At 44.8% G+C, this 24573-nt stretch overlaps 1 protein-coding gene across 1 annotated transcript in view; it reads left to right on the top strand.

Annotated features, from left to right (window-relative positions):
• ITGA9 (integrin subunit alpha 9) overlaps positions 1-24573 on the top strand; it is a 227065-nt gene that overhangs the window by 15962 nt on the left and 186530 nt on the right. Inside the window, exons 4-11 of the mRNA XM_042806477.1 lie at positions 771-894; positions 8980-9047; positions 11299-11428; positions 13011-13096; positions 15699-15767; positions 19004-19141; positions 21262-21367; positions 22838-22932. Coding sequence (XP_042662411.1) covers positions 771-894; positions 8980-9047; positions 11299-11428; positions 13011-13096; positions 15699-15767; positions 19004-19141; positions 21262-21367; positions 22838-22932 — 816 coding nt within the window. The remainder of the gene's footprint in view (positions 1-770; positions 895-8979; positions 9048-11298; positions 11429-13010; positions 13097-15698; positions 15768-19003; positions 19142-21261; positions 21368-22837; positions 22933-24573) is intronic.

The raw sequence follows: 24573 nt of genomic DNA, 5'->3' as shown, positions 1-24573 counted from the left end.
TTTTTGGAGCAAATGGGTTCTGGGAAGTTGTGAACCAGGTTCCACATGGCTTGTATGCGTGCCTCTGTGTGGCAGTTGTACTGAGCAGGTGTCCTGGTGAGACTGCTTTAGCTCTGGTTTTGCAGTGTGATCTTATTCTTCGCTATGAAGGGAAAGGTGCCCCAATCTCTGCAGCTTGTCTGCACCTTGACTGATGTTGCCACAAAATCTCTGGCATTTTTACCTAAATTCATTAGCAGTAAGCAAGGCCCAGCTCTTCTGTCACCAGAAAGCAAGCTGCCTTTCCCAGCAAAATGAGCCTTTGACTCACACATGCATCCTCTGGTGGGATAACCTTCTAATAGGATCTTAGGAACCTTCTGAGTCTTAGCATTCATTCTGATCCTCTTGTATGTATTTTCAATGCCTTTATTGCTGATTTTTTTTTTCCCCCTTTTCTGGCTTAGGTGGGTTCTGTTAGTGCATCTTTAGTTAGAAAAGCTTCACTGGCTGTGAGGATTCATACACAATGAGAGATCTTGAAATCTCCAGCATGGGCTCTGTCTTGCTCCGAAGGCTGAGGTCTGAGCTGCCAGGTCAGGCGGTGTCAAGAGCTGCAGAAGGTCACAGTGAGAAGATACTTTATCTAGAAAGAGTGGGATGTAAGAAGAGGACAGTGGGGTTGCGGGGGGAAGGCAATGCTGAGAGGTCCTATCCATGCATGCTCTGCTTTGGTCGGAGAGCTCTCCTGTGACACTGGGTCACTAACACATGTGGTGTGATCTGTTTAGGCATGCGCGCACCGCTGGAAAAATATTTACTATGAGACAGAGTACATCCTGCCCCACGGCTTCTGCAACATCATTCCCCCCAACCTTCAGCCCAACGGGAGGAAACTCTTGCCCTGCTATGAAGGTAAGGAGTGGGGGGGCTGGGTGTGGGGCTCACCTCCCTTGCTGTGCTCTCATTTTACAGCTGCTGTGTTTTCTCTTTATTTCCAAAACCATTCACAGTAATCCTCACTACTGATTTTTGTTACATGCGGCTGCCTTGCAGCACAGCTGGGGTGGTCGTTGAGTTTTGGTTGCAATTGGGAGAGTAGCACAATGACTAAATGGCTCCTGTGACTTACTGTGCGTGGTTGCACTTAACTAGAGGAATAATACATTTCTGAACTGTGTTTTTGAGACAGCAGCACTCTCTTCCCTTATGTGAGAAATCAGTAAATAGTGATCTGAGCTTGGCCTCTCATGCTTTGCTGTGGCACAGAGTAAAAATCCTGAATTACACTGCAGTCAGGAACCAATTTGCCTATCTTAGGGAAACACTTTAATTTTTGTGTTGTGATTTATCACAGGACTAGAGGGGGGAGAAAAGGATGCTTAGGACCTTGCTCACCTTGGGGAACTTCTGGAGCCTTTTACATTAAACTGCTGCTGCGTTTCAGGTGCCATAAGGTGTCCTGGTCCCTGTTTGGATCCTCCGAAGGTCTGGGTTTGGGGTGCGTGGAGAGGGAGGGCTCTGGCTCTGAGCAGTAGCTGGCTGTGCCTGTTGGTTCTGCTCCAAATCCCAGGTGTCAACGTTTTAATTTTCCAGCTCTCTGGTGCATGTTAGGCTCTTGTATCGTGTTTCCTTTCTTAAGGCTTCAAGAAGACTCAGTGTCTCCTCAGCCAAGAGCAATTAACTAAACCAGAACCATGAGTGTGTTGTGAGGAAGAAGATAGCATATCTCCTAAGATTTCTTGGTCTTCAGAGAAACATTTAGGGGAAAGCACCTTCTTGGTTTCTCCCATCTGTCCTGGGCATTGTCTTTCCCGTCTTGCCCGTAGGAACCTGAGGAAGTGTGAGAGTTTGGAGACCAAGACACAGCAGGGTTTGTTGTGGGCAAGACCTCCAATTTGGTTGATTTATTTGCTTTCATTCATTTCCCTCCCTGTCCAAAGTTGTCTGCAGCCAGCAGCAGGCTTGCTGCTGACATGAGTAAGTGGGAGAGGGATCAGGTACCGCGTGTCCCAGCAAGTTCCTCGGCTGATGGTGAGCGGCCGTGGCCCAGCTTGGTGGCCCGTGAAGCCGGCTCTGTGACAGAGCTGGGTCACGGTTCTCCGTGCCCACCTCCTCACCTCCCTCCGGGCTTTGCTCAGGGACCTGCCACCGCCAACCCGCGTACCTTCTGGAGATGGCATATGCTCATGGATCGAGTGTTTCCCAGCCCTGAAATCGGCCATTTGATATGTGAGGGGTTTTGACTCTCTCAACCCAGCCGTGCCAGCCGATACGCAGCAGAATACAAGTAAACTATGTAAGCCTTCCTGTCATAAGCACTGTCCTACTGTATTTCCTTTTTTTTTTTTTTCCCTTGTTCTGTCAGCAAAATCAGGATAAGGCCTCACGCTGAGGTAATGAACTGCAAATCATCCAATATTAACTTCACGGTGACCGCGCACGCGCGGGGATGCTACCGGGGCCTGTGCCACTGCTCCTGCGCTGCCCTTGACGCCGCTCGCCTGAAGCCGCGGCGGGGAGGAGGTTTCTGGAAGAGATGAAGCGCCTGTGTTTCTCTGTGCGTCATGTCTTCGGAGTAAAACTGCTGCTAATCTGACAGGATATTTGCCAGGAATTGCTAGAAAATAGAAATGTGTGGGCCTAGTACGCTCAGAGCAGCCAGTGGAAAGTTGGCAGGGCTGGTGCAGTACGATGTTGGCTTAATTTCACTCCACGCTAGAGTGAAAATTGGAGGTTTGGGACTGATTTTTCTCCTCCCCCATCAGACATGAAATCGCAAAGTATCACACGGGGTGGCTGCATTTGTTTACTCCCTGATCTTTTAGGTTTCAATAAAACAAGCTCAAAGAGAGAGATAGCCGGGGTATGTCACGCAGAGGGATCTGTTGTTTGAGGTTTGCTGTGAAATAAGATTGCAGCCATCCTTGTAACTTCTTTTTTTCTCTTTCACTTTCTGGAAGTAGAACAAGAAATTCCCCTCCACTGACACTGAGGTAACAGCCCAAAGGGGAGAAGCCGTGAGTCCGATAGGGATAATAAACCCGGTGTGTAAAGCGGCTGAAGCGCTGCCACGCCAGGAGCTTCTGCGGCCATGGCTGGGAGGCTTCAAACCCCGTGCCGGGGAGCGCACCTTCTCCTGCCAAGGTCCCGGCCTGCGCGGGGGCTTGTCACACACCAGTGGGTGCAGGCAGTCACCTCCTCATTTCCAGAAGCCCCGTCGTTAGCAATAAGCACCTGGCGAGGCGGCTGCGTGGTCCACAGCCAGAGCCAAACTGGCGAAGGGTGCAGGCTGGCTGAGGGCACGTCAGTCTCCATCCACCCCTCTGTGCGTGCACCTTGATATGGGTTATTCGCTCGTAGAAAAAAAATCTTGTGCCAGAAAGGGAGAGGAGTCTGACCTTGGGACAGACATACTTAATGCATACAGTATGTTTTCTCTCAGCATAAAGGAGGCTTAATAATTAAAGACAAAGGAGGAAATGGAAATTTCCTGACTGGATGGTAGTGGTGCAACAAGACAGTAGTCTCAATCCATCATATTCTTGTCCGGCTTCCCTGAAAGGGCTGACAGAAGTCTGGAAGCGATTGAGAGCTAATGAGAACAGCAGCAAGCCTAATAGTTAAATGCAATCTTTCTGAGTAGGAACTAATCTGGTTTACATGAGCTGGACGTCCTTTGTGGTATAGCTGGTGTATGGAGCCACAGTCTTTCAGGCAGTGCTTTCACTTGGTTATTTTTCTCTTCATTTTAATGGCCTTCCAAAAAAAGGCAGCTGCCTCTTCATTCCCCTGATGCATTCAGTTTGCAAAGAAGAAGGGTGGCCACATCTACTGTGAGAAACAGCCCAGCTGATGGGGAATGCTGGGGTGGTTTCCTGCTCCTCTGCGGTAGGAGTTGGTGGTGGAGGTGGGAAAGACTGATGGGCCTTTTGGTTAGTAAATAAGGGGAACAGCACATGCTCACATGCCTCGCCTCCAAAGGGATAAGCAAGTTTTCCTACAGGGTCCAGACCACATTTGGTTTTCTGGGAGCCATCAAAACATCCCTGCTTTGTGGTGCAAACCCAGTACCACAATGCTAGGTCAGAAAGATTACTACTGTTTCTTCCTAGTGTAGTGAAACACTGTAAGATAGGAAGGAAGAGGCTTCCAGTGCAAATGATTGTTTACTGTAACTGTCCACTTTGCTGTCATCTCTGAAGATGGCAGATACAGGATTTTATCGCACTCTGGAGCTTATACTATATTATGGGATTAAAGTTTGCTTAGAGACTCTTAGAGGGGTTTCCTTAGAGAAGAAGTTGAGGAGCCTTTGCCTTCAGAATCACTACAAATCACAGCTTCTCCTTTTTGTTTTTGTATTGTTTTATCCAATTACTTCTTCCTCAGCCTTACTTGTCTTATAACCTGAGATCATCAGGGCTACAAACCAATACCATCTCTTTTTTTTTTTTTTTTTTCTTTTTTCTTTATGTATTTATTCAGGGCACATCTTCCAAGTCACAGAGGCAGCCACCTCTTTCAGACTCAGCCTCATCTTACTGCTTTGCTATGAGCTGTTGCCGCAGCAGTTAGTTTAGTGGCTTGCGGTCTGTGTAACCGGGGGTGCACAGCAGTCTGCGGGCGGATGAGAAAGAACAATAAAGAAGTGTAAAAACAAAGGATCTATTCATGACAGCAGTTACTGCCTGGAGCTACGTGGAAACTACGGACTCCACTGTATGCAGTATCTAAACCTCATGCAAATGTTGCTATCCAGGTGTGCAAAAGCTGTGAGCTGACACACTGACTGCACGATTTCCTGCTGGTTGATGGTTTCACTGCATTGATGGGTGGATGGGTGGCACTGTTGTACGAGTGACAGGTGTCACCACAGTGCACCGAAGTGGAGGGGAGCTAGAAGCAATCTCGGTTTTCAGGCCTTTTGGGCTCAGCTGCTGCTCAGGAGAGGCAGGCTGGCTCCAGGGAGGAGGCAGAAGTCTGAGATGCTGGGATGTGACCGTCCAGGACGGAGGGCTGCGCTGGGCTGTGGCCATGGGTGGAAGGGAGCCCTGCTTGGGCATGGGGAGGGGGGTACGCCGCTGCAGATGGGAGTTAGGAGGGATGACTTTGTGCTGAAAGGGTTATGCTGAAATCCAGGAACCCAGCGTCTGTCCGGGCTAGGCTGCTGGCTCCCTGGGGAGGAATGTGTCTGTCTGGATCCCCCCTAAACGTGGTGTTGATCTCCACTCTGTCAGCGGAGCTTTATATGCTCCAACAGCACCAGTGTTTGGGGTGTTTGGGCCTCTCTGCTCCTGTTTCCTCTTGCAAAATGTCACTAAAGCTGTTTTCTCTCTGAAGTGTTGGGAAAAGAGGTCAATTGGTACGTGTGACATTCTCAGACCCCCTAATGATGGGATGGAGTCTTCATACCCATAGGGAGGAAGGACAGTCATCGCTTTCCATTGTTGCTGTGTGTCATGCTGCACTACTGTAATGAATCCATTTATTCTTCTTCTGCGAGCTCTGCTTTTTTCCTGAGAAGTATTGTCAGGTATTTATTCAAGTCAAAATGTTTTTATGGCTTTTCTTCAGTTCACAGAAGCACCGGTTATATCCAAACACTGAATTTCTTGAAATGCTGCAATCCCATCTAGCCACTGTTGCATCTAAAGTGTAACTGGTTATTTAAGTGAAACATAGGGTCGTTAGTTTGAGCAGATAGTACTGGCAGTATAAGTGACGTAAAAAACTATCACATAAAGCCATGCACACTGTCTGTGAAATTATGAGCTTCAGTGGACGTACCAACTCAGTTTATTGTACAGCCATTTAAATCATCATCTATTTCCCATTCCTTATGTACTGCAGTTAATAATAATTTGGTTCATTTAAAGAGTAATTATTTTTTCATTGCCTGACAATGAAAACAATAATGTGTGTGTTTCTCTTCCTTTTCTAATGCATATATTGGTGAGGAAAATCAGCTGTGTTGCGGCCTCTGATGTTGGGACTTTTGTTTCAAGTTACTCTTAGGTCTGAATTTGTTTTGTTTTGTTTTTTTTTTTTTTTTTTAAAAAGTGGCAAGATGATATTCTAATAAAACAGTGCTGTGAATTCAACAAGCTTTTTGACTTGATTGGAGAAATGGTTTGATTTTTGTGTATGTATTGTTTTATCAGAAGAAAATCCTCTGCTTGTCGTAAGAAATGAAGCGATTTCGCATGTTTGTTACCCAGACACCTGAAGCTCCGGATTCATCCCCCACCCTCGAATAGCTGCCTTGTTCCGTTGCGAAAGCTGCTGCTGTTCCTTTTGCTGTCCGCCCTTGGTTTTTTGTTGCAGCTGAATTGGGGGGACAGCTCGTGCGAGCCGGATCCCGCGGGCGTGTGTGGACGGGGCCTCTCGGGCTGCTGGAGCGATGGTTTGGTGATGTTCGGGCCTCCCCCAACCCTGGGGCAGAGCTCTGAGGGATGGAGAGGCCACCATCGCGCTCGAGGCTTTTACGTGTTGCTGAATTGTGAAAAAAGTTCTGGAAGGCCTGTTTATAAAAGAAGGAGAAATTTGAAAATCCAAAATGAGGAACTGCAGCATTCCCCGCAGTTATGTTGCTGTTTGCCTGACCTAAATCTTTTACTGCACAAGCTAAATATCCTATGGCAATTTTCCTCTTTGACTTTAAAGCAAATTGAGCTGTGTGGTTTTTTGAAGGAGACACTTAAAGAAACCGTGAGCCAAGCGTAATACAATTTTATGGGGAAATGCAACATTTTAAATCCATCAAATTGTCAGCGAGGCCCGCTTGCAGCAGTTGGTTATGGGCCCGATACAGAGAGCCATCGACGATTGATCTCAAAAGAAATAGATTCATAAAAAATCCTCTCTCCTTGTGTCCCAGCTGATGGGCTCAGTTGGTTTTTAAGCCTGAGCAACAGCCTGAGCTCCTCCAGACCTCCATCAAGAGAGAGGTATGTGTCCTGTGAAGTGGGATTTAGGAAGGCAGTCTCTAAACCCTCGAGCTCCAGCATGACAAAAGCCTCCTGCCAAGTTTAGCAGGTAGGGCAGAAGGATACTTCTAGGGCCAGGGCGGCTAGCCGAGTTTTGTTTCGAATTACAGTAAGTCAAGTGCGAAATGAGGAAGAGACAAGGCCTGTTCACACCTCAGTACATCATGTAAAGGGGAGAACTTGGCTGGAAATGAAAGCATCTGAATGGGACAGACTGCATTTCATCCTATGCAAGGGCGGGAATCCAGCCGTAGCGAAGGCAGAGCCTTTAGGACATGCACAGCATTATTTTTCAGGAAATGCCAGAAGGAGAAACCTCATCTCCTTGCCTCTCTGAATAAAAAAAATGCTCATATCAACAAACAAATATTTTTTTCCCAGGCAAGAAGTGCCTGGCTCTGTGACAGACTATATGTGGAGAGCTAGTGATCCAGAGCCCCAGCACTTTCTGAATAGCCGTGAGCAAATGTGGTCTTAATTTCTCAGTGGAATTGTTGTCGTGCATTCCCCCTAGGAAACCCAAGTGTGCTTCTGGCCCTCCTGGTCTGCTGGGACACACATCTGCTTTGGCAGGACCCTGCCTCAGCCAAGGGCGTCAGGCATTTGGGCTGTAATTTGGTGGATCAAGTCACTGTTCTGCATGGTCTCTCCAATTAAACCTCTCCCTGTGCAACTGGTGTGGCCTCAGCAAATTCCTTAAAATCTGAGCATGATCTTAGGAAGAGACTATATATAATATACAAAGGGTGCATGGTGGTGTGTGTGTGTATATATATATATATGCACACAGTGTTTTGAAAAATATCTGTGACAAGGCAGCAGTTTATAATTAATTCCTCTTGAACTTCAATAAAATCAAATACAACTCAAAAGGAACTTGCCTGGTTCCAAACAGGCAATCTGCTCATTGATTTAATTAAAATTTTTATAATTTAGCAGTGAGCTAATGGTGCTTACTTAAATAAAAAATATTAAAAAAATCACAATTACCAGGCTAGATGGTGAATGTTTTTGGAGTCTAAATTACTGTAATATATAAGAAGTGGCAATATGCTGAAGCTAGGCTTTCATTAGTATGGTAAATATTTGAAAATAATGCTCTGGAAAAAAATTGCAGAGGTTTTGATGCAGCTCTAAATTTCAGATGCTCCTAAACTGAAAATGTTTGGATTAAAGCAGGGTGGGAAGTGATTTTTTTTTGTTGTTGTTGTTTTTGTTTCTGTTTTTTCTTCTACCACCCCCACTGCCCTCCACCCCAAACTTATTGTATTTCAAAAAAAAATTTTTTTCCTCCTCTGTGAAAAGATAAAGTAAAAATTCCCCAGGTGTAATAGGGGAAACAAGTGCTACATGAAATAAAGAAAAACTGTAATGATGCTGGCTGAGTCCCCTGTGAACTGGGAGTTCTGAGCAGGTGGCCATGAAAAGCAGCAGACCTGAGCATCCCTCAAATGAGACTTTTGTCTGATCACTTAAAATCAGCGTCCTCTCCTCGCTCACCGCCTCCCTCCCGGGGCCGATGCCCGGGAGCATCACTTCACCAGAAGTGGTGATGGGGGCTTTGGTGACTGTCACTGTAGGGGAAAATGACTTTATTTCTCTGCGGTGGTGAAGGGCCTGAGGGTTAAAACCTTCTGGTGCACAGGCATGTGCATCTCCGTTTGCTCCCTCCGTTCCAGCTGTGTCGATCTGGCTGCTGAGGGCGGCAGCCTCTTCTCATACACCTCTGCTGAGCCGATGCTGCTGCTCTTGCCGTGTTTCTGTGATGCTGCTCATTTAGCGGCACGCCGGCTGTCCCCTCCCTGGTTTCTGGCCCTTTGCTTCACCCCCCGATGTGGGTGAGGATGCTGCCGTGATACACGCTGGTGGCAGATCCATGGATAAAACCCGGGAGCCCTGCGTGCCGGAGCCTCTCCAGGCTGTGCGTGTAGCGATGCAGTCGGCTCAGGTGGAGAGCGTGTGCCGTGCCAGGGATGACCACGGTTTTATTTTCTTCCCTTCTCCCCTCCAGAGTACAAGAAGAAGTACGGTGAGGAGCACGGCTCGTGCCAGGCGGGGATCGCAGGCTTCTTCACCGAGGTGAGCAGGGGGCCACGCGCGGAGGGGACGGGGTGGGAGAGCGGCTCTCCTGCCGCCTGCCCCACGAGAGGAGCCCCCCGAGCGTGGGGGGGACAGCGGGCTGGGTGCTGAGCGTGGGCCCTCTGCCTCTGGCACAGCGTTCATTCGGAGGGGGGTGGGTGTGGGCGTGTGTGTGGGGGTGTGTGTGTGTTTGTGTCTGTCAGGGTCTGTGGGCGAGGAGGTGTGAAGCGATCCTGGGAAGTGTCCTCAGGGAATATTTTTGTTGTGCACGGAGATGTTTCTGCGTTTAACGTTAACTCTTGAAGTGATGATATAAAACAGTCCTCTCTGAATTTTGTTTCTGTAGGTCTACATGTGGATGTACGTATCTATGTGTATATATATATATACACACATATATAAGATAAACACTTTTTTTTTTTCAGTTCTACTTCAGTTCTTTATTGCAAAAAGATGGAGAACAAACAGCATAATAAAACATGTGCTCCAGAGCTGTTCTAAATACCGGACCATATTCTTTCCTGGACTGAAGTCTATCAGCCATGTTTTAGTTATGTCAAGGGTGAATTTGTTCCCTTATGCATGTATTGATTTTTTTTGTAATGTTTCAGGACTGTTTCGGGTTTGTTTTTTTTTTAAAGAAAAAAAAAAGCTATTTCAGTGTCAGACTTCTTGTTACTGTAATGCCAGGTGTATACTCACTCCTAATTATATATGCACTGGTCTGCAGAATTTATTGTCCAGGCTGATATAAGCAGAATAAAGGTGTCCTCTCTGAAACAGCAGAAGGTGATTTCTGAGTAAACTGGGATGACAGGTGATGTTGCCACAGGGCCACTGTCTGGTAACTGGATGTTCAGCCAGCAGCAGCTGTTTCCTGGCTTGTCTGCTCTCTCCAGCCTGTTTCTGTTCCCATGCTTTAAATCCTCCTTTGCTACCCTAGTTCAAAAGATATCTTTGAACTTTCATTGCTTCAGCCCAATGGCAGCTCACTGGGCAGGAAACGCAGATAAATGGCTTTTGGGGTCAAACAGGCAAGCCCCTACTGTATATTCAGCGCTGCTGATGGTAGTTGTTCCTGCTGGTAAATGATCCCTTGACCTCAAGGGCATGGCACCTCCCAAGGAAAAAAGCTGTTGCCAAGCACGTCCTGCTCTCTGGTTGGGTTTGCAGTCTTGTCCCCGTAGTTGTGTTAAGAAAATGCCTTGTTAAACGTCTCCCCCTGACGGGAACCAGTCAGCCAAAGGGATCCTGGCCGTGGGAGCATTTTCCCACAAGGATGGAGTCCTCCCTTGGCCTTGCATTGAACGGAGATGTGAGGCAAAGCAGCTGTCCTTGTGTCTGCTCCAGGGATGGGGAACCTACCTAAGCCTAATGCTCCTCAGGCTTAATTTGGTCCCTTGGTGGAGGTATTTAACACCACGTCCAGGAGTAAGGTTTCCCTGCAAGGATGCTGGATGCTTTGGGGAAACGTTTTCTCAATCTCTCTTGCATGCAAATGTACCTTGGATTTTGATTTAAAAGCATCTGTCTACCTTTGGATGCTGGGTCAAACTTCACCTCGTTTCTATTCTTTTAAAATCCTGGATCATGCTGTGTGTTTGTAAAGAAATATAGCCAGATTGTCTCTCAGAGAGCAGAGCATATTTGAGGACAGAGCAAGGCAAAATGTTCCAACTGTGACATAACACACTCTCCTTGTTGAGTGCGTGGCAACTCTTTCGCTTTAGAGTAATAAAATCCAAATATTTTGTGCTGTATCCTTCATGATACAGATTGGTGTAGCAAGTCAGCCAGCATGGCCTGTAGCTGAGTGGTGGGTCTGGGTGGGCTGGGGTGCTTCTGTCACGTGCTAAAGGTCTTCTGAAGGATGTTTGGGAAAGGCAGCAGATGGGGAGAGATTTTTGGGAGGACTGTGTTAGCAGGGCTAAGTTTGATGGTTATTAAGGCTTGAGGAAGGTCTTCTGTTGAAGTGGCAGAACAGCTGAGCAGAAGCGAGCCACAGAAGTGGAGACTATGTGTCTCCTAGGGTGTGTGGGTGTGTGTGGTGACCCCCATGTTTGGGAAGAAGGATGCTGTCTACATGCATGCAGAATGGAGATTGTTGTAGATGGACTTATAACTGGTGTTTTAAGTTAATAACCTGTCCCTTCTCCATTACTGTGTAAAGCATGAGTTTTTGTCCAGTTTTGATGTTAGTTATTGTTTTCCCCATTCTTGCCCCCACACCCTTCTGTTTTTCCTGTTGTAGGAGCTGGTCATCATGGGGGCACCGGGATCTTATTATTGGACAGGAACTGTCAAAGTACTGAATCTCACTGACAGCACATATTACAAGCTGAACGATGATGCTGTGATAGCCAGGCGGTACACATACCTTGGTAAGCAGCTGTCTGGTGCTCACTGTGAGAATGGATCAGTCCAACAATGTATTTCAAGGCTTTGATGCTATAAAGTTGATACTGATTTTTTTGGGGGGGGGGGGGAATATATAGCGTTTTTATGAAAAATATGAAAGGAAGAACATCTGAATTAAAAGGTTACCTACCTGGAAAGAAATACAAGCAAAGAAGCAGCAAGAATATTCCATTTTTGTTTTCTTGTTTTTAAAAAAACCTTTATTATAATTTTTTTGACTAATATAGAAAGTGCATTTCAACTGCAAATCAGGTTGGATGGTAGTGGGCCTCCTATATTCCTGCTTTAGCCTTGTGATAGACAGATTATTTGTCCTTGGTTAGGCTGCTTGTCTGCTTCCACCTGTCTTTAAAATGGGTACAGCACATAACTGCAGAATGTGTATTGCAGATACTCATTTATTTCAACAAAAATAGCACCATATAAATGGGTTGTTGGCAACAGAAGGAGGTTGTGAAAGGATTGGCTATAGGTTTGAGTACATCTTTAACACAATTAGTTTTACTTGCTCAAAAACCAGCTTATGTCCCAAAAATACTTAAAGGCTTCTGCCTAATTCCCAGTGCCTAAGACTATTGAGACCTAGAAGGCATTTCAAACAGTCAGTAGTTTGACATTGCTTGACTAAAGACTCACACTGACCTCTCTTTTTCCCTTTAACCTTTAGTCTTTAAAAAAATACTACTTGGAAGATGCTGCTTGGTGATAGTTAAATGAGGAGTGTATATATACATATTTAAGGACATAAATAGGTTTTGCCACTGATAGACCTGAATTACAGTGTTTACCATGTAGACAAGAGCCTCATAATTTACAGCAGAAGAGCAAGGCAGCCTTAGAAGGAAAGCACTCTACTCTTCTTTAGTTATGTATCATTTTAATATATCAAATAAGACTGAATCTTTGATCTCCTCCTTTCAAATACACTCCTTTCTTTGATCTATCCTCCCATTTTTCTTCTTGCCTTAACAAAAATCTTTTTAAGCCATTAACTTCTCTGACCTTTTTGCCTACTGTCCTCCACTCTCCTACTACCACCACCACCCTCCACCCCCCTGACCAAGAAGGCACATAATTTTCCAGACCTTCCTGGGCAGTGATTTTAGCCAAAGGAGGACACTTCCGTCAGGTCAGCGTGGGACTGTTGCTGTTTGACGTGATGCTTTCTCTGCAGTGATGTGGTTTCTTTGCTCTGTTTGTGTGTGCCTGTTTCTTATTTTACCACTTCCCTTTCAGGACTCACGCTTACCGAACCGCTCCCCGTACCTGCTTCGTGTGTCCCTCGCCCAGCTCCACACACCTTTCTTCTCTCAGCTTTTGGAAGAGTACTGGGGGGCATACTGTCGCTTCCCACTGCCATGAGAGAAATATTGGCATATCTTGAGCAGAATGGTTGCTGAAGGCTAACCATGTGCAGCCCAGGAGGAGCAGTGAAACCCGATGAGCGTGATCCAGCTGGCTGACCTGTTTCTCAGGCTCTTCCCTTTCATGACCATTTATTTATTTTATTTATTTATTCTCTCCCACCCCACCCCACCCGCTCAGGATATGCAGTGACTGCAGGTCATTTCTCTCACCCGACTACCACGGACGTTGTAGGAGGAGCTCCCCAGGATGGAGGCATCGGAAAGGTGTGGCTTTTTCTCAAACAATAATGTGGTCTGATGCAATGGGGCAAAAAAAGTAATACTGATGCAGCTCCCATGTGTATGAGAAGCTGGGATTTTTGCCTACAGGGTAGTTTTGGAGCACTAAGCAGGGGACAGATGAGGTAGTTTGATGAAGTAATCAAATTTTCTCGACCTGTCCCTCCTGGTGCCTTACTTCCCTCACCCCCTCTTTCTTCTCTCTCCCACCCAATCCTTACATTAGTTATTTAATGAGGCACAGGCAACATTTCTTTCACACTGGTTTTGTTTAGGATTTGTAACATAAGTGTATCGCTTAAACCTTGCCTGGAAATGGAAAAACTTGAAAAAGAGAGTTTGTTTTCTGCTTGTTTTCTTCAGACACTTGATTGTTTCAGTATTTACCTCGGGTAATATCTCTAATAGCTTGAACAGCCATTTACTAGGTGATTTGATGTCCCTCTTGAAACTTCATAATACTGTCATGTTTAGTGGATTAGATTCTGGGTTTCTGCCAGCTGTACTTAAAAATCTTAGTGATAGTCTCTTGAGAAGGAAAAATAGAAGTGGTTTTTCTGTAGGCATACATACGTTCGATGTCCCAAAGATGCAATCAAGTGAATGGCTAGATGGAAATGGCTGGTTGGTTAGGTGTGCCTCGTGTCCCTGTGCCAGGTACCCGGCTGCTGTCGAGGGAGCCAGTTGACCCTTATATGCTTCTGACCCAAAGGTGGAGAAGTGGGAGTGGGGAGGAGGAGGGAAGGGATGTAAAGGATCTGCTTTTGTCCCTCTTTCTTCAAAATCCAATCCTTTTGAGACCTGCTGCCACCATGTGCTTGAGCAGAGATGTCCTGCAGCCCCCGTCCATCTTGTCCTCCAGCTCTCCAGCACTATAGGGACATAAGTTACAGCTGAGTGATAGCAATGAAGAGTGAGAGGTGTCCACTACGAGGAACAATATCCCTTGGTTTAAGCAGATTATTTTTGCTAGTAACCGTGTTCCAGGGGATAGCAGCACAAGTGGGGAAAATGGAATAAAAATAGAGGATGAACTTGGTACGTGCACCTGACCTGGCACGACTAGGACATATGGGATATAGTAGTAGCACAGTTGCTATTGAGAGGATGTGGAGCATGGGGAAGACATTGTTTTCTTATCCCAAGTGCTCTGTTATGCCTGCTCCAAAGCACCTTCCTTCCAACCTGTTTTGTCTGTGGAACAGATTTAACTTCTGTACAAGGAGGGGGGAAAAAAACAGCTGCTAACATGAGATCGATGAGAAGGCAGCTGGCCCTGTACTGTAAAGACTACTGCTCTAGTTGCAAAAACTCCTGTTATTCTCCCTTGGCATGGGATGTGGGTAGCAGGAACACGCGGCAAAGGGGTGGTAAGAGGTGTTGAGTACAGGACATTACACTGAGCAGTCCCGTCCTGCTTTCTACACTCTCTAATATGCTAATACATTCCACTTCCTTGATAGAAAGTGATTAGCATTGTCACACCCTTTTCACTGAAGGTAAAGCCAAGGTACTTAATGAGACTGAGTCATTTCTCCAAAGTCACCAAGAGTGTCAGTTAAGACTGGCTTTGGAGTCCTGACACCTGGCAACCTGCTCTCACTGCTAAACATGCCACTACAAAACCTAGAGAGTCCTTTATACCTAGAGCAATTGTCCGCAGTAAATCTGTGCTGTATTCTCATCTGAAAACAGCTTTGAACTCTGTCTTGCCACCTATTAATAACTCGCCGCATATTCAACTATGTCAAGTGCTTGGCTCTGCCACGTGGCCTTGGAGGTAAGGAATCCTCTGTCCTGCAAACTGCGTGAGCACTTGCTAGGAGGGAGCCTGTCAAACGCTGGAGGAGTCTCAGAGGCTGCCTGAGCCAGCCTTTCTGCCAAAGGGAGTCCCTTTCTACAAGCCATGCATTTTAGGTCTTACATTTTGGTACAAGATCTGCTACTGAACTCGTATCAATACTTTTATCCTCAAGAGTTCCTGGTTAAACAGTTTCTCCTGTGGAAGTGAGTAATGAGTGGACTATTATTTGAATAGTTTTCTGATTTACAGATTGTTTCAGACAGAAACAGTGCAGATGCCTTGGGTGGTCCAACTGGGATTTCTACTCTGACCTTTGCTAAAGCATTGTGAGGCTTGCAGTGCAGTATGTGCAGGCATGTGTCCTTGGGAAGGGAAGGCTGGATAAGGGAAGGGGAGCGGGGTTATGCATTCTCAGCCTGCTGCCCTGCTCATTTCCAGGCAGTCTCCAGACGCCACTAGTTTGAGAGCTGCAACCTTCCTTTACTAGGTGCTTTTAAATACTGACATGTGCACATATACACATGTGCACCAAAAAAAAGTAGGTGGCAAGACACTATTCAAGCATTTATCATGAGAAGAGGCCTGTGATTCATCAGGAAAATGGGGAACTCTATGTTTTGCCTTTTAAAAGAAGAATGAGCAATGAAGTCGTCATGAAATTTGGTCTTGGCAATAGCCATGGCCACGGTCATGATTTAGATATTATTTAGAAAGCACCAGTGCTGTACCATTATGTACTTTATAATTATTATTGGTTAACTTCTCTCTTTTTTCACTTCTCAGGTTTATATCTTCAGAACAGACAGACGATCAGGCTCTCTAATAAAGATTTTTCAGGCTTCAGGAAAAAAGGTGAGCTTTTATGTATGTGTGTTTTCTTTTAAGGGGTAAAGAAGGGGGAAATAAAGGCAGGGTCATCTTGGAGCATCATTTGCATTCCACTGCTTCATGAGTTGTCAAGCAAATTCTATTTCTCCTTATCCTTCCAGAAGAGCTAAAGCTATTGTACAGACCAGCTGTATGCCCTTTCTCCTGTAGCAGTCATGACTGCAATGTCTGCTTAATGCCCATGTGACTGAAATTAAAGATCTTGCTGAAAATTGTACTAGTGGTTTTCTTTAGCCTTAGCCAACTGTAGCAGCACCTTCTGAGACATGGGACGTGGGTCACCAGTTGAGCCTAGATGCAGAGATTTCCTCTTTCTAGATGATACTGGGAGATGTAGGTGGCCTGGGGCTTAATTTAATACCAAAGCCCCAATCTGTTTTCCGTGCCCTGCTGTGACGGGGGATATTAGAGTTATACTGTTTTCTGGAGGAGCAGCTTCATTGCCTCAAGAGATGATGATTTCCCCCTTCCCACCATGAAGTCCTGCATTTTGCTCTTGCATCTGGTGTCTTAGAGCTGAACCACCCCCCCCTCCAATAAATGTAGTGAATGCTAGTGAGATCCAGCTCCTCCTGTGCGCTGGTGTGTTTTAGTGGGAAGCAGCTTGTGTTCTTCACTGGAGGCTTGCTGGAGATGTGTTGCAGGGGAAACAAAGTAGACAATATGCCTAACTATAGGTAACAACAAAAGGATGTCTTATTTGGGAATAATGCATTGAGGAAATCATATCCCTTACCTGGGGTTGCCTGTGTTCTCCTGGAAGGAGAGGAAATACGGAAGAAAAAGGTTACTGGTGGCTTCTGACTCTAGGAAGACCTGCCACCCTCAGAAGGATCCTAAAGTGTTTGACTGTATCATCAAGTTGGGAGTGTTAGCATGTTTTGTTATTTTTTCCTGACAGGAAAACCCAGTTGCAGTCTTTAAAAAACATGCCTGGAATAGGGGAAAACTGCAAGGATGTGTAGGTGGATGGTGTGACTTGTATTTTAGGGCTTTTCCAAAATTTGTCTTTCTCTGCACTAGCAGAATTTGCAGACATCTTGAAAGGGAAGGGCCTCCCAGTTCATCCAGGGCATCTCCTGTGTTCGATTGCTTCCTGTTAATTTCTTTCCCTGTTGACTTTTAAATGTCCCTAAGGATGTGCTCCTGGAGAGCTGTTCCTCAGCCTCATAAACAGAGCTATCGGGAATTTTCTAGGTCTCGACCAAAAAACTTTCCTTTTTCAATTTAATTGTGTTATTCTTATATGTAACTTAACTAATCAAGTATTCACATCCTTCAAGTACTTGTAGGCTCTCACTTCCTCCTTCGCCATTATCATCTGTCTTCTACCAATTCTCTAAAATCCAAATGAGAATTTTACTTTTAAGAGAAGGCTGTCCTAAATCACCCTTTGTTTTGTGTTTAAAATATAACCAGGCATGCTCAGCAATGAGCACTGCCTGGAAATGAGCTCTCACAAAATGCTGCGTCCTTCCCAGTGGTGTGAAAGTTCATTTCTCTGACATTCTTGTTAGACAGACATTAAAAGCAGGCCAGTTTCTTCCTTCTCTTTTTTATTGCTGGAGGCTGAACTGAGAAATCAAATGCAGACAAGAAAAGGGAAACTGCAGTGCCTTGCTACAGATGTTAAGTGCACAAACTTCAGGTTCTCACAGCACTGTGGACTCACCCACGTTGCAGACGTACCATGTTGCAGTTAAGTAAATAATAGCCTTTCCCTAAAAACTGCCTGAATACATAGTGGAATGCTTTTCATAACTTTCGCTCCTTACCCATGAGAAATTTGTTTTAAAATCTTAGTGGATTAAAAAAAATAAACAAATAAAAAATCCACAAGGGAACCTAAGCTACAAAATAACTGGAATCAAATGATGTTTGAGGTCTGACCTTAAACCCACACAAACACAAAAATCTGAATTACAAACTGAAACTCTATCCTTAACTCACCCCACTATATATATTTAGCAGCTTTTAAATCTTACGGACTGCATAGAATAGAAGTGCTGCTGCCCACCTCCTAGCATGCCCCGTAGCTCACGCATGTGCACTTAAGGGCCATGGAAGGCTGCGGGTCAGAGATCCTCGGTCAGGAATGTAAAAGCATGCAAGAAATGTAATTCATTCTTCTGAACCTAAATAATTATTTCTGTAACCTGAGTTTTTCCTACCATGTAAACAGTTCTCAATTTCAAATATAAAGTGCTATCTTTCAATTTCTCCTTTGGAAGTTTATTGAAGTTTTATTTTACTTTTGAGACGATGGTTTGTAGTTGGTCTCAAAGAGTATGCCTTGTGGTACTTTAGCAGAAGTGGATGAAATAAGGGTGGAATATAATTCTTGCTTTGGGTTTCCTGTTTGTGTTTAAATGTGATTTGAAATTCATAATATGGGTGCCGATTAGTGTTTAAGGATGACCCATATCAAAAATTATGTAATGACATTAATGTATTTCTTAAATTTAAGCAATTACGTTTTATCAAGCCATAAGAACTGGAGATTGAAAGTGGCTTAGGTTTTTTGTGTATCAACTGAAAAGCTTTTACTGACAGTCTTCTTTCTGCATCAACTCACCTGCCCATACCATACATGAGAGGAAAGGCTATGATCAAAACCCACAACCAGTACTGCTATTTGAAGGTGACTGATACAAACAGATATAAATAGAGCAGAGGAAAATAGTCCGCAATCAAGAGATCATTTTAGATGCTTCATTTCATGGATACCCTACCCCTTGCCTATTTTTTTTTTTTTTCTTTATTTCTTTAAGTTATCATCAGAAGATCTGTGGTACTGAAGTTCAAGTCTCTTTAGGAAGTGTGGCACTGGGCATGAATAATCACTAGCCAGGTCTTGGTTTGGGAGAATTATTTCACTCCTTCCTGGGTTTAAGCATTTGACAAGTGAAAGCTAGTCTTAAAAAACTCTTTAAGTGTCTCACTTAAGCATGTCCCAGGGTACAGATTTTACTCTGTTGGTAAAGCATCCAAGCTGATGCACTGTTACTGTAAAGTGTTTGATTCCTGCCAGAATTATCCCCTAAGCTTTCTCTGTAGGAGTGCTTGTAAGTGATAAAGCAGCAAGTCATCATTTGAAATTAAAAAAAAAAAAAAAAAGCAAACCAAATGAACGCCTAAATGACTTCCTCCTGTGCGTGGGCAGATACTGAATGCTTTGTTGTGACTCGGCTTGGTTACAGATGGGCTCTTACTTTGGCTCCTCCTTATGTGCAGTTGATCTGAACTCTGACGGGCTGTCAGACCTGCTGGTCGGAGCACCTATGTTTTCTGAGATCAGAGATGAGGGTCAAGTCACAGTCTATATCAACAGAGGAAACGTGAGTATGTACAGGAGATGACTTGGTAAGGGACGAGGGTGTGGGTTCGGACAGGGTAACACCAGTGTCCTTCCAGCACTGCATGGGTGAAACTCGATGTCCCAAATAGTGGGGCTCTGGATGTCTCTAGCAGAGCATGAAGTCACGGAAAACTCATCTGGTATCATGGTTTCCCAGACACCAGCCCACATTCATCACAGAGCTGTGAATCTTTCGAGGAGGTCTGGGAAAGTTTCTGGTTTTATGTTGAAACTTGGTGGTATTTGTGGCTTTACATGAATTTGATGCCAAAACCAAGTAAGAGTCAGCAGCTTTGACTGAGTTTTCTTTGTGTTTTGGGTGGTCACTAGGACCTACAAATTAAAACACAAATGTCTGGGGATTTAGGAGACCTTGTGAAGAGACACCAGAGATTGAATTCATGTTATCTTTACATTATGCCCATATATAGGCTTTAGGGGAAGTTTTTGTCAACTGATACTGTTGGATTTCACATGACCCAGCAACAGTCTTGGAAAAGTCTGAACTTTATTTCATTGGCTAAAGAAGATCATTCTTATGTTGTATTTATAGGAAAACAATGGTTGTTTATGTATTATTAAATATTTAATACTTGGGTCCCAAACCTTCTGTCACAAAGGAGGAGTTGTTATGGACTAAAATGATACTGATTTGCTTCATCGCTATTTTATGAACTTTAGTGTATGGAGTTTGTTTGTGCTAGACTTAACATCCACCACAAGTCCTGTAGGCAGCATTTGGGAACTTTACAATTGCTTTTGGTGTAATTTTATTTTCTATTATCACTCCTTTAAATGAGCTTTACTTTTTCAGTTTGATCCACGGGCTGTCCCACTTCTTATGTTGCAGTGTTGCTGCTGGGTCCTCAGGATAGGGTCCAGAATGGCAAGCAGATAATAGCCAACATTTCCTGCTCACAGTGAGCGAGTTAATTTTTATCTTTTTTAAAACAGTCAGGAAGCTCATAGGAGTTGCTTATACTCCTGCAGCAAGACTTACTTGCAGGAGCAATGGCTTGCAGGATTCTGAGGTTTATTTTGGGGTTTGGACATTTTAAACTCTCTTTCATTCTGCAAGCACCATTGCTTAAGAGGTTGTTGCAGCGGATCAGAGAAAACTGCATTATAACACGAGCATGCATAGGAGGCCTATATTTTGCTCTTTCCTGTGAGGACTGCAAAGAAATGAGTCGCACATACAGGCCTGCCTGCCTCCACTCTGTTGTGTTTCAATTTCATTATATGGAATTTTCTTGAAGTCAGCAACTCCCCACAGCCAAGAAAAAGATTTTATTACATGTTCCAGAGGGCAGTTTACTCTCATTCACAAAGGAAGCAAAAACGAAACAAAACAACCCTTGAGGTGGGTACAGAGTTGGATTGCATAACTAAATTTTGGTTTCTTGTGGAAATGTTCCTTTCCCCTTGAGGGAAGACTGCAAGAAACTAAAGCTTATGTATCTGACCAGAAAGTGGGTGGGCAAGAAATACCAGATCCATATAAGGCTTCTCATGGCACAGGAGTACAAAGCTACTTTATTCTGAACTTTCCTCTGTCTCTTTATTGCATTAAGTCCCTTTCCTTATTCTTCATTTCATAAGGCTTTTGGGGGACTTTGCTTTAATCCTTCTGTCCAATACTTAAAAAGTTTTCAAATCCAATTGCCCAAATGTTCTTTGCTTAGGGGAAAATTCTACTTAACTCACTGGGGTTTAGCTGAATAAGCCTGGACTGAGGATTTCACTCCTCGGATGTAATCGGCCAGTAGAGCCAGCTCTGGGCTGTTACATTTTAGGCGTTTGGAAACCACAAGCTCACCAAGCCCTGTGCCTGCATTTAGTTCCATCGCTGAGTTACCGTTTAGTTAATTCAGCATTTTAGTTGTATCACTCGTGCACTCCTTCCTTTTCCTCCCTTGAAGACAGAAGATGGTTAAAAAACCCAACTAAGTTTGGTCTCTGGTGCCCAGGCAATCGGTGCACGGCGAGGGCGGGAGCCCGACTGCAGCCCTGGCCCAGGTGCTTCCTCCTGCCGGGAGGGCTCACCTCGCCCAGGCCTCGCACCATTTCCCTCACCCTCTTTTACTTCCTCCTTGCTAGGGAGTGCTGGAAGAGCAGCTCGTCCTGGACGGTGACAGCGCCTACAACGCACACTTTGGGGAGAGCATGGCCGCTCTCGGCGACGTTGATGACGACGGCTTCCCAGGTCGGTGCGAATCCTCCTGGGCCATTTCCCTGGAAGTGCCAGCGGGGCTGGAGGCACTGCCAGTCTCCTCACATGGCTGGCAGCCGGGTGGTATCCATTAATTGCTCCTCGGGACCCGACCAGCACCTGGGCTCATGCTGAGGATAAACGTGCTTGCGTAGGATTTGTCTGCTAAAGCCTTTTGTAGCTGATTGTCCTTGACGTGGGTTTAGTCCGTGTCCATGCGACTCACACCCCAATCTCACTAACATTGCTTTGCTTTTCTTGCTGTTGCATTTTCTTCTTCCCTTTACAGTTCATAAAAGGCTTTATATGCCCACTCCCCAAACAGAACAGAAACCTACGTCTGACTTCCTTCTTCTTTCCCATTTCTTTGTCCTCAAGCCTTTCCAGTTTTGTTGACATAATCGTGTTTCTTATCATGAAGTGTAATTAAGAGGTAGCTTCTCACTCCTGACAACTTGCACTCTATTAATTTGTCTCCTTTGCTTTATTCTACCCCTGCTCCTTTCGCAGCCTGCTCGGTGTGAGGCCCCATGCTCTGATAGCAATAGGTGAGAGCAAAGTGTTGATGCTGGCACCTTTTCTGCCCTGATTTCTGGCAGCGCAGATTAAGGACTTAAAAGCAAAGGCCGACTTACTCAATGTGTGCCTGAATTTATTTCTTCCATGCTACTCAGGGCGCAGGATCCCATGAAGCCTAACCCAACCTCTCTGCAGGTTTCCCTCACAAACGGTGGGCATGCCCTTCCTCTGCACTTGGACATGCATTTCTGTGTTCTTGCTGCTGCTTTGGTGGGTTAATTGTGGTGATGGAGAGACTGCAGAGTTGGATCAGTCCATGGGTATGAAGCCATCGGGAAGAGTTTAATTTTAGCAGCTGTGTAATCACTAGATCCAACTAGGAGAGGAAAATGGGAGGTGGGATCACTCTTTCTGTAGGAGTTTACAGTTAAATAGGATCAAATATAATTTGAAAGTACACCCTCAGCAGCCTTTATTTCTTCTTGCCTATTCATTTAATGTACCCAGCCTCATTTTGGAGCCTTGGATTTTCAAGCAAACTTGATGTGGTGCTACAGTATATATTTTGTCAATGCTGTCTTGGTTCACAAAGCTGGTATTCTGATGGGTTGGAGGTTTTGATATGAAAGGATTCTAAGTTAACTTTTTGAGCATGGTTGCTGGTTAATAAATACGCATTTTCATAACAAGCACATGTTTCTAATTAGGCACAACATAGCCACATGCATGTACAAATTCATATATATTTGTGTAATTTTTAAAGTTTATCTTAACATGAGCTCTTCATCAAATCAAACAAGTTTCTTCTAGCCGGGTTCACATGAGCTGCTGATCATCTTCGTCACGGGAAGCTATTTTCCTATGGATAGCTGGCTTCTAAAACTGGGAAAAAGTTGGATTAATGGAATGGATTGTGAAATGTTTATAATCTGTACTGTTTTACAGATGTCGCCATTGGAGCGCCTAAGGAGGATAACTACATAGGAGCAGTGTACATTTACCATGGGGATGCCAATGGTATCGTGCCTCAGTACTCTATGGTATGTGACACTGTTTATGATACCTGTCTGAAGTCACTTTCCCAGGGTCTGCAGAAATAAACCATATTTAGGGGTCCCTTTATAGGTAGACTCATCACAGCTCTGGTTTGAAGATCACTTCTCCCAAAGTTTGTCCAGATCTATGCTGTAGGGTAAAATTATATTAGTTAGGTATGTTAGTTATTTTTCACTGTCTTTTGTTACAATTGTCAGGTCCAGCTTCCTTCTTCAAGCAAATGAAGTCTTGGAGTTTAAATGTCAGTTTTTAGAGATAGTACTGCTGCAGAGGAGAAGTGAAAACCCTGGAGAGGTTGAGTGTACAAATTATGGAGAGGCCAGTGGGGAGTTGCGAGGTTGTAACTTGTTCCTGCAGAAGCAGGCTCACCCACCTTGTTGGCCTTCTCCTTCTGATGTGACGTTATATCACAAGGTCGTTCTTAGGTGCCATCCCCCTGACCGTTACGAAGTAAAATCTTGGCTGGGATATGCTATAGCATCTTGTGCAGAGATGACACAATGCAATTCAGCTACTGTATCCAGGCAGTTGAGAAGATAAATTTATGTTCATGCTGCCCAACATGTGTCCCCTAGTCTCTGTCTAGCACATTTATTTTTTCAGAGCGCCTGAATCTTCCCTCCCTCCATGTGTTTGAAGTTCTGGCTGTTCTGTTTTGTTGCTGGGTGGGATCCTTCACAATAAATCAGTTTAAGGAGAAATAAAGAGTTTAGTGGTTATATTGGAGACTCTTCTAACAGACCATAGCAGTTTAGTCCTTCCTTTTACCATGCATGTGCCATGTGCTGCTTTTTAGAAAAAAAGGAAGTTAAATGACTCTCTATGGATACTTCTAAAATGCACTAATGTGTGGCATGTGGAGGATTCTGCCCATTTCTTGCTGAGAACCACTGGTTAGGAGGTTCTTCTCTGGCTGTTGAAAAGCCTGGAGCTTTCCAGCTCTTGCTGAAAAGGATCAGATGTTTTTTTTTTTTTTGTCATTCATGGGAAAATTTTCCATTTTTGAAAGAGGCCAGATCAGCAGGGTGGGAAGTGAAACATCCTGCTTATGATCCCTCCCTCCCAGTTGGAGCAAGGCCAGCAGGCATGGCGTGTGCTCTTGGCTTGGCCAGTGGGACAAAGCCCAGCTCAGGAGGGTGGTAGGGTACCACGGTTGTTGGCTCTCGATACTGTTCCTGTCATTGTCCCGTGTCCTGAGGTGGCCAAGGAGCCACCGCTTACGGGCAGTGTCTCTTGTGCTGTTTCCCAGTGGCTGCTGCAGGGCACCAGTCACACCAGTGGTTCATCCCCTGTGTGCAACCAAAAAAGCTGTTTAACAACTTCAGCTCTTTACCTGCCTGCCCTGGATTTGAACCCAGAGGTGAAAGACTTTTTGTATCTTATTACTATACCCCTGAGCCATTTTAATGCCCTGGATTTCCTTTTTTCAGTAAGCTGAGAGAAGTGGAGGGGGGTCTGCAGAGTATATGTTTTCACGCTTTTAATTTTGTTAGCTTCTTTCCACCCCCTCTTTTCTTCATTTAAATTTCTGATCAGTGTTGTTCCCTCACATCCCTTCAGTAGCTTTAGTGGTGGCTATGAGCAGAAGCAGCTTAATTGGCTTTGTGGCCTGCTGTTTTCATTCA

This window comes from Tyto alba, unplaced genomic scaffold, assembly GCF_018691265.1.
Source record: "Tyto alba isolate M040663 unplaced genomic scaffold, T.alba_DEE_v4.0 Super-Scaffold_46, whole genome shotgun sequence".
NCBI classification, from domain to species: domain Eukaryota; kingdom Metazoa; phylum Chordata; class Aves; order Strigiformes; family Tytonidae; genus Tyto; species Tyto alba.
Note: the sequence above shows the minus strand (reverse complement) of the source record. Positions and strands in the feature narration are given on the sequence as shown.